At 32.7% G+C, this 10,946-nt stretch overlaps 1 protein-coding gene across 1 annotated transcript; it reads left to right on the plus strand.

Annotated features, from left to right (window-relative positions):
• Positions 1-4,614: 4,614 nt before the first annotated feature.
• LOC122590774 (protein SQS1-like) lies at positions 4,615-8,733 on the plus strand. Its single transcript, XM_043762946.1, has 8 exons — positions 4,615-4,886; positions 5,331-5,515; positions 5,947-6,931; positions 7,122-7,213; positions 7,324-7,398; positions 7,522-7,583; positions 7,716-7,785; positions 7,875-8,733. Exons 1-8 carry the CDS (start codon positions 4,748-4,750, stop codon positions 8,595-8,597), a joined length of 2,331 nt encoding a protein of 776 aa, XP_043618881.1. The 5' UTR covers positions 4,615-4,747; the 3' UTR covers positions 8,598-8,733.
• The last annotated feature ends 2,213 nt before the right edge of the window (positions 8,734-10,946 follow it).

Genomic DNA, 10,946 nt, shown 5'->3' on the forward strand with positions numbered 1-10,946 from the left:
GTTTTATTGAATGGAAAATGTAAGGTTTTACCTAAATTTGGTTTGATTGTACAATTTATAGTTTATAAATGTAAAATGCATTTGCATTATATGTGTTTTGGATTTGCATTGTATATCAATTTAAGTACCAAAAGGCATTTGCACACAAATTGTAAAATACCAGGAAACATGACACAATATGCATATCAATTTAAAGTACCAAAATGCATTTTCACCAAGTTCAACAAAGTCACATGACTTGAAAACACACATAATGTAGCAACATACTAGGAAACATCAAAAGAAAACACACATAAAGTACTTAATCAACGGGGTTCTTAGGTTATAGTCTAGGCTTTTCCACCTAATTTTCTACAACCACAGCTCTAATACCATTCTGTAACGCCCCACCGTTGGCGGAAACATGAGATGTCATGAAAAGTACAACACGACATAAAATTACATAGATACTGCTAAATGAAATAGAATATAATAAATATATTCCCAAAAACATGAGTTCAAAGTCATAACAGTGCTAATATAGCTTATTACAACCAAGTCCATAAAGAAATAATCCAAGGCATGTAGCCTTAAAGTTTGACAATAAATAAAGGAGCACTAATCTCCGAAGTCCAAGCCTAGCATAACAGTCTTTATCCCTGATTAGTTTGAGTACCTGAAAAGTATACTAAAATGTGTCAACACAAAGGTTGGTGAGTTCGTAGGTTTTAGTCAAAAAGTCTAATCATGAAATAAGTCTTTTGTCGATCCTTTTAGGTCAAACAAATATATGTTCAATATAAAATGAGCAGAGTTACGCTATATCAAGTCACCAGTCTCAAGTCCTAAGGTCTCAATGTCACAAGTCTCAAACTCACGAGCCCAAAGTCTCAAAGTCCGGCCTTACGGTATTTGCCTTAGTCCAAATCTCAAGTCTCAAGTCCAAGTCTCAAACTCACACAATAAGCACGTCCAAAGCAAAACATACAAACGCATAATCACACACATACAAACAAGATCAGGGCACGACAAATAGCACAAGTAACTCTATACGCACATGCTCAATATTGAACATAAACAGAAATCAAAAAAACTATTTAAAAAGCACAAGTATACTTTCCACCCCAAAAACTTGTAAAAAGAGGGCTACGAAACTCACCTGAAAAGTGTTATGACAGTATAATGAAAGAGCACGACAAGTACAATCAAAGTCCAGGACAATCAACACCTATCAATAATACATGACAAGTCAAAATGAACGTCTTTTGTCTTAAGTCTTAGCCTATTAGAAATGCCTTTAAGTCCATATGTCTTTATTTTACTTTTAAAACGACGTTTGTTAAAATTTACGAGACTCGAATAAACCAAACAAGAGTCTGGATTTGACACCAATGACCTTTCTTAAGTTTAAAATACATTATTTTATCAATACAACCTGATTTAAAATCATTACATAACCCAAATAAGTTTACTCGAATTTAATCGAAACTAGACGAAACCGGAGATTTAACGAAAGCTTACGAAACAGAAACGAGTTGAGGTTGAGCTCAACCTTATGGTTGAACTCGACCAACTACAGCCCAAAATGTTATTTTGAAAATTTAATCATACGTTAATCAATGGGACCAAAAGATATATGTCAAGCATAATCGGGTAAATTATGAAAATAAAAGTACATATAACTATACAATAAAAGGGAAAGAGTAACAATACCTGCTCATCCATGAGGACCATATCGATGCTTGCCACCATGGCAGGGTTGTTGGTATACGTCTGCTTCCACAATCGTACAATTTTGACTTTTATCTTCCATAATTTTATCCGTCTCAGCGTTCACAACATTAAGAGGTGCTATGGTGATAACAGAAGAAGCCATTGCAGTAGAATATATTAAGAGACTTATAAGAGTAAAGTGTGTTGAAGACAGATACTTGTTTCTTCAAAATGTGTCACATATATATAGGAGGAGCAACAGCGAAACAAATTGGTGATAAGATCCGTATTTGGGGTTTTTCAAATTGGTGATAATATCTAAAACATCCATAGAGTTGATGATTGTTGATAAAGTTTAATTGAAATTAAACGTTGAATCCCAAAAAAAAAAGGAACAGAAAAATATATATTGAGGTTTCAATCCTAAAATAATCGTTTTTGAAAAGATTTAAAAAAATTGTTATGTGTATAGCAATATGAAAATACAAAAATAATAATAAAAAAAAAGAATTTAACCTGGATTCAAACTCTTTTCTAATCCCCCATTAAGAGCTTTATATTAAACCCATCCATACTTCTATGAATAATCATCTCAATGGCATCCACATTTCACAGCTTCTTTGCAGCCGTGATTTAAGTATTCAAATTTAAATTCTAATTATGTTTTATCCTTGTATATAGACGAATCAACATGGATGAGCATAAAAAAATATGGTTAGTAATTAACAAAAAAAAAAAAAAAAAATACCTAACCTGGATCCCAAAAATTGGGGTTTCATGGATATAATTAGGTTAAATTTATGAAATTGGATTTAAAATTGGGGATTCATGATTTATGAAGTTGGGTTTAAAATTGGGGATTCATGGATTTAAGTAATTTGAGGTTGAAAGTTAGGTTCCATGAATTAATCTGGTTGAATTCGTTAATACACTGAGGTTTCTTGGTTTTATATAAACATATGCTTTTGAGGTTAAAAGATGGGTTTTTTTGCAGATGAAATTCACGTGAAAGCTTTTTTAGTTAATGAGTAAATTTAATTATTTAATTAATTGAGAAAAGGTTTAGAAGTATTCAACTGATGACATCACTAAATAAATTTATTTAATCAAATTAATGTATTGAAGGGTTCCTATAGAGCCAAGTCAGCCTTTTTTTAGTTATTTTTTTTTGCTAAGGACTTCAATTTTATTTAGAAAAGAGATTAGACATACATTCATCTAAATGTCCTCTCTTTTTTATAAAGTCATCTTTTTAAGTTCTTGTGATACTAAACACAAAATATCTAAAAAAAAAGAATAAAAAAATCAAACAAGGTCAGTGAGCACTCACAGGGCGTAATTCATTATTTATCTTTTATCAATAACTAGTTAATATTAGCATCACATTTGAAATTTCACCTTCAACGATAACTAACCATTAATTATGTAAAACATTCTCAATGCATCATTAGTGTTTGACCCATTTATTTTCTCGTCTAATAAATTTTTGTATGAGGGTTGAAAAAAAAAAAAGCCACCACCTTTTCATTCGTGGTTCCAACCACGAGAGCCGACATCAAGTCACACTCAATGGAATTGACTTACTATTCATCCAATAAGTCAATAACATGTCAAATTGTCAATAATGATTAATGAGCCAATAACCACAATTATGAGGCCTCTAGCCACACACAATGTTATTGCTCCTTTTGGGCTTTAATGCTATTAAGAGCGCATGGGCTTTTAAGAATTGTGATAGGTCTTGTCCATACAAAGAGTCCAATATAGCCTACGAAATAAAAAACTTGTACTTAAGAACAAGTGAACACTGAACAACTATCAAGTTCATTATTAATGTAGTAATTTAAGTTTAAATTTATTAATTTAAGAGAAATAGATGACCGATGAGAGAAGTATGACTAGCAACATTATGGTATGTGAGGTGATGATATATATATCACAAAACTTTTACATTATGGTAGATTAATAAAATAAAAAAATAATGGTACGTTTATCATTTCCCTTATGATATCAATCCCGGAGGTAATAACATCGGTCTCAAAATCATTATATAATGATATAATGATCTCGCCCATAAGAGCTTATACTGGTATGATACCGATATTTTTTTTATTTGGCAAACTGAATCCAAACATTGTTATATATAAGTTCACATCTAATAATTTTTTTTGTCTTGTTTTTAAACAGAATAATTATTTAATCTGTTGAAAGTATTTATAATTCTACTTTTTTTCAAACATTCATAATATTCTCAATTGATTTTGGAAATGATTAATATTTTTATCAGCATTGGTTTTTTTTAGTATTCGAGCATTAAACAAGCGATCCAAATCTTAGTCGAAACAATAAAATAAGAAATATGCATTTATCGTTTGTTAAATTTGATCATTGATAAATGTTTGACAATTGTGAGGAGCCTTATTACTCGATGGATTTAAGTTATTATCGAGTCCGAGCCCTATATTCAAACTCGAAATAGTTATGGAGTGTAGCTCGAACTTTACGTAGCTCGGGTCTAATACTTATCGAGGTTTCAATATATTATGTAATATATTTATATATATAATACTTGAATAATCAAAACTTGTCGAGCTTTATGAGTTTCGTTCAAGCTCCAACCATATTTATAGACATAATAAGCCAACCTCGAGACTTTTTTGAGCTTTTCGAGCCAAGATTGAGCCATATTGTCACTATAACGAGTCCAACTCGAGTCTATACACTGAAAGCTTGTCTAGCTATAGAGCCGACCTTGCGCTTATAATTATTTATTTACAAGGTTCGGGTTAGGGTTTTTTTAATTTTCGGATGGGTATTATATAAACTTAAAAATTAAATGTTTAAAAAAATATATATTTTTCAATTAATTAATAATTATTTAATCTAATTTATTTATTAGACACAAACAACAAAATAAAAAGGAATATTAACTGAGATCCATTGAAAGGAAAAAGAGACGATTTGAAGCAAAGTTTTGCCGAATCCTCAATCAATCAAATCAAAACCATCAACAAACAAAAGAAGAATCACCAGAAGTTGCATACATTGATTGTAAATGGCCGGAGGTGGTAATAACAAGAATAAAAGATTTCTGAATAAAACAAAATCTCGACAAAAACCTAAGAAAGCATCATCAACAACATCTTTGTTTGTAGAAGGTGGTTTGTTATCCGATTGGTCTCCCCTTACAACTGGTATTTATTTATTGTTATTCTTTCAATTCAATTCCATTCAAATTTACCTCTATTTTCATTGAAACATTTTGGCTATATGTATATGTACATGTATACTTGAATTGTGACCTATGGCCAAAACCAATTCATTCCGTCATTGCCTCCATACCGCTACGCCAAATTGGCGTTGGTATATTGGTTATATTATATTATATATGTGTTGAATCAATGGTTGGAGCCTCTCTACCTTTGGTAGAACCGGCGGGAGGTCCTTTTCTACCTTTGGTAGAAACTGAAGCAGCCTCTCAACCTTTGCTAGGGGTAAGGCTGTCTACATCTCAACCTCTCTCAACCTCCCACATACACCGTCAATGACGGTATTGGCCCCGTGGAAGACGGCATTGAGAGTTACTTTTACTTTAGTCTTTTATATATATATATATATATAAATTCAATTAAATGCAGGAAAAACTAATAGCAATTCAAAGAGTAGTTATGATGGGAATAAGAAGAAGAATATGATGAATAAATCAACAAGATTTGAGATGGGCACTACTTCTACTTCTGCTCCTCCTAAATCTAAATCTTCGAATTCCAAAATCATTGATTCTCACAAACCAAAAAACAATGTTTTTGCTTACACTTATCAGGTGATAATCATTCTTTTCATTGTTAGGGATTTTGTTTTTATATCTTTATATAAATGAATATATGATGATGATGATTTGATCTGATATGTCGAATTAACATTTTTGTATGGGAGGTTTTGTTTCGGTTAAATATTGGTAGTGATCAGTATTCGGATGAGGTTGACATGTTAATATCGATACAATACTTGTTAAAATTGTACACACCCTAACTTGCGGCGACAAGAAATGAAAACATTCTAGTTTTAGGGTTTTGGGAGAAAAACTGTTTTGGTTTATCAAGTATAAAATACACTGGAATCACTCCCGCCTTCACATAAATAGACATATAGGGGGCTCTTTGCATAAGTCCTGTGGATTAGTGGCTTACCAAACAAACGACAAATCTACCAACAAACGAAAAGTCTTAACACTGATTAATTGAGGTTTTCCAGGGGAGTCCATTTGTAGATGAAGGTGGCTCTGAACATAGTAAGTGGAATGAATCGAATCCTATTAAATTGCTTGATTCCAAGAAATCGAATATAATTGCGTACATGGATGAGACACCAGCTACTGATGCTATTAATGTCAAGTATACTTACGAGTATGGTGCAACTTTTGAGGCAGACGATACTCCCCATATGGGATTAGGGTTTCATAATGTAGCCGAAGAACAACCTATTGTTGGTGACATCACAACTCCAGTTATTGAAAGGGAAGAATGTTCCCGATTTGATTCCACAAGCTCACATGAAATGGAAACTGATATGATGGATGATGATGATGATGATGATGATGATGAAGATGCAGCGGATGTTGATGCTTCAGCATCGCCATTGACAAATTCGGGGTTCTTGTCAATTGGTGGCATGAAGTTGTACACCCACGATATTTCTTGTGATGATGATGATGATGATGATGATGATGATGATGATGTTGATGATGATGGTCGAGACAATCATGAAGAAATCTTAGACTCGTCAGCATATGAATTTTCTTCTGACTCATCTGATAGTGATGGAGCGTATAATAGTTTTTCTGATCTAGACGATGAGATTGCAAAAGATTACTTTGAAGGGATCGGGGGGACTTACAAAGTTGCAAATGTTGATGGATTAATAGGACAAGTTCTTGATAGCTCTGATGACGATGATGATGTAAATGCTGGCCGATTTAATGAAATGTTAAAGGGCGTAAGTGGCATTGCACTCCAGGAAGCATCAAGGAAATATGGCAAGAAGAAACCTCGCTCGAATAACAAAAAACGAGCAGCGACTACTAAACATGGAACTGTTACAGATGATTGGTCTGCTCTAGATGAGCTCATGTTTGTAAAGAATGCAAGATTTTTGTGTGGGAAGAAAAAGCATGCTGCAAAGCTTCCCCAGTCGTGGCCATCCAAAGCTGAAAAGAGTAAAAATTTCAAAACATTTTCAGGTAAAGTATATTTCATGTGTATGGTATGCATTTGTTTTGATATTTTTGTGATAAAAGTTGTTTAGTTTTACTTTTTCTATGTGATTATTGCTATTTTAACCCATCGTTATCATACATATTATTGATTAGAGTTTTTGGTCTTACCAAGGTAGTTTCAACTTTTAACCTCTGACTTATACTGTCATATCAGGTGAGAAGAAGAAACTCCGCCAAGATAAGATTACTTGTAAGCGTAAGGAGAGGATGATAAGTCGTGGTGTTGATCTTGAGAAAATAAATCACGTATGCACTAAAATGTGTATTTTTCATATTAAATTAAATAAATTGTTTCTCAAAGTTGCAAATGTGGCATTTTTGTGACTTGTGAATTTTTTGCTTTGTATATAATGCAGAAGCTAGAGCAGATGGTGAAGAACAAGGCTGATATGATATCCTTCCAACTTATGCATTCTCGTGATTGTTCCCAGGTTGAAGATTTAGTATCTTATTGTTTTTTCAAAAGTTTTAAGCATCATAATACATAATTCTTATCTTCCACTTTATAAGATCTGCATTAGTTAATATGATGTAGAAATCACTGAAATTCCTAGGTTCAAAGGCTAGCAGCAATTTATCGTCTGCGCAGTGGCAGTCAAGGCTCAGGCAAAAAGAGGCAATGCATATTCTCATACTTTTTTATTATTTTAAGAATGTGTTCTGAGTTTCAAGTTTGAACATCTTTTCCTCTTTCAGCGAATCTGAAAATAGAAGAATTTTTAATGGCTACTTTGTTTTGTTTTTTCAGGTTTGTAACAGTCACACGTACACAACACACGGGTATGCCTTCTCCGAGTGAAAGAGTTCGCATTGAAAAGGTAAACAAACAACATTTCATTGGTTAAATCTGTAGTAAAATATGTTAAAGATTTTTTTTTTTTTTTTTGGTGTAAATTTTGTTTCCCAGTTGTTGAGAGTTAATAATATTGAAGCTAATGATACGATAATGGGCATGACACCTTCAAGTGGAACCAAGAAAGCTGGTTTAGACCCACTGGATTCAAAATCTACAAAAATTAAAACATCCGGGGAATCAAGTAAGAAAAAAAGGAGAGACAAAGATAAAACTGGCTCGTATGCCGCACAACCTGTTTCGTTTATCTCGAGTGGTAACATGGTAACTGAGCCTGCAATGACAAATATGGCTGACCAGATTTTAAGCAACGACAAACCCGTTGCTAACTCACCAGGTTATGGTGCCTTTGAGATGCACACAACTGGTTTTGGCTCAAGAATGATGGCAAAAATGGGATATGTTGATGGAAGTGGATTGGGCAAAGATGGCAGAGGAATAGCAGAACCAATTGAAGCAATCCAACGACCCAAGTCACTCGGGTTAGGAGCAAAGGTTCCCGAAACAAGCAAAGCATCAGAACCTATGTATGCAACCCCACCACCACAGAGACAAAATTGGGCTGTTGGCCAAGGATCAAGGAGTGATAGTAGGGGCAAGTCTGTAAATGTGCAGATTGGGTCTTTTGAAAAGCACACTAAAGGGTTCGGGTCTAAGATGATGACAAAAATGGGATTCGTTGAAGGAATGGGTCTTGGGCGAGACTCACAGGGCATAGTGCAGCCACTGGTTGCTAACAGGCTTCCGAAATCCAGAGGCTTGGGTGCCAAAGGATAGTTATGTTGCTTGTTTCTATTACATGTAAATTTTAAATGACTGCAAAAATGATATGATTTGGTTAAGGTTCGAACTAAAATTGTAAGCATGCTGTAATTCTTTTTAGCCAAAAAATGAAACTAATTTGTTTTGAAAATGTAAGTTACCATATAACACATTCATTGATATACAGATTTCAATTTCACCTCTAGGTAATGCCCATGTATCAACGTCTAACTGTTTTATGTTACTACCCAATGATTATCCAAATTTATTTCATGTCCATGTCTAGTAGATATTCACCCTTAATAAGTTAACGAGAATGTAAAGTAATAGTGTTAATTTTAGTAAATACCTAGTCAGAGTGAATGAAAGAAAAGGCACTAAAATCAACTTTCACAACTTTTTCTCTCAAATCTTCATCTTACTTTCTGATATATTCTTCTCGTTGTTATATTGCTAATAAGGCTCTTAATTATGGTTTAGTTGCAATATGTTATCAGTAAGGTTAGTTTTAATCTAGGAGGTTAAAATATTCACGACATATATATCTTCACAACATGTTATAAATAGGCTAATCAATGGACATTGTGCCCAGGGTCTAAAAAGACCACGTTTACAAGAAAAATTTACTTTCATGGATTGTTGATGTCCGAATGCATCTTGAATCTATACGCATCTTGAATCTATAGGTAGGTGCCAATGGTGGTGGTGTTTGTCTCCGTAAGCACATTGATGAAATGCTAAAACAGGAATTCCAAAAGGATGTTTTGCTTAGTTTCGTGATTTTGAAAAGGTTGATGAGTATAGCTCGATCAGCCTTGTTGGAGAAATCTAACTCAACAACTTTTCATGTATATATACAGAGAGTAAGTACCCACGCATTGCGGCGGTAAGATGATAAGATGATAGGTCATAGGTTGTGATAGGTTATAGATTGTGATATGTCATAGAGTGTGACAGCCAAATGTCTTATGCCTACGGGCTCCACCCTCGGATTTAAAAATTTGTCAAAAGTATATCGAATGACATTTCTAATGAAAGAGCATGAAATTTTAAAAACACTCATATAATTTTTATAATTTATCGATTTACGTTTTTCTAGATAAAAGATTTTGAATGAATTAGAGAAATTTATGGATGAGAGAGAAAAATGAGTGATTGAGATTCGAGCAGGGAGAAAAAAAAATGAGTGATTGAGATTTATTCTAAGGGTATTATAAATGAGAAATTATATTTTTACAACAGAATTTAGCCATCTATAATAAAAATATAAATTTTCATGCACTGAATACAACTGTATGATGTATGTATTGTTGTAAATGACTAAAATGTGTTGTAGGAATATCATTTCTCGTTATAAATAAGTGATAGGGGTATTTCGGGATTTTCACTTATGTAAAGTTGAAAAAATGAAAGAAACAAATGTTTTATAATGTAGTATAAATGTATATCAATTTGCAAACATAATTCTACAATAGATACGTAGTCTCATCTAAATTCATACCTCAACATGAGAAATAAAAAAGTAAAATACCATTAATGAACTCATGGCAAAAGAATGGAAATAAACTAGGGGTGTTTGAAAATAATCAAACCCAAATAACCTGACTCAACCCGAATGAGTTTGGATTAAACGGGTTGGGTTATTTGGTTTGTGGGTCGTCATTTGGGTCAACCCGAATAACCCAAAGCTTAATCGGTTTAAGGTGCGAGTGGAAATTTTATAACTTGGGTCAACCCGAATAACCCAAATAAGATACGTTAATATATATATATATACACACACTAATATAACATATTAAATTTATTTAAAGTATATATTATCTGAATATTAAATTTTGATTCATAAACAAAATCAGGATCGTACAAAGTTAAATAAAAATAGATGTTTAAAATAAAGATGATAACAATATGAATATAAGAAGAGTCATATATTGTCAAAATTTGTTTATTTAGTATCAGTAATTTTTATATGTTTATGTAGTTTATAATTTTTTTGTTTTGTCTATGACTTTTATTCTAATAATACAATCATCATTTCATGCGAGAATTCCAAAAACGCACAATCAAAAGTGTTTCAAACACTTTTGGATATAAATAACTTAATCAATATAAGTATTACTGTTATTCAAGTTTTTAAAAGAAACAAGTGTTTTGAAATTGAAATTATCTACGTGAAATACCAAGTCATATTTTCTTGTTCGCCTCGTGTATCTCATTTGTGATCAGTTTCTCTGTAATAACTACGGATGTATTTATCATTAATAATAGAGTTAATTACTGAAATGGTACCTAACGTTTGCATTATATTACTGGTTTCATACCTTTCTTTTCGAAATTACGTTGATCATATCCAACGTATGTAGA

Source organism: Erigeron canadensis, chromosome 3 (assembly GCF_010389155.1).
Source record: "Erigeron canadensis isolate Cc75 chromosome 3, C_canadensis_v1, whole genome shotgun sequence".
Taxonomy (NCBI): Eukaryota; Viridiplantae; Streptophyta; class Magnoliopsida; order Asterales; family Asteraceae; genus Erigeron; species Erigeron canadensis.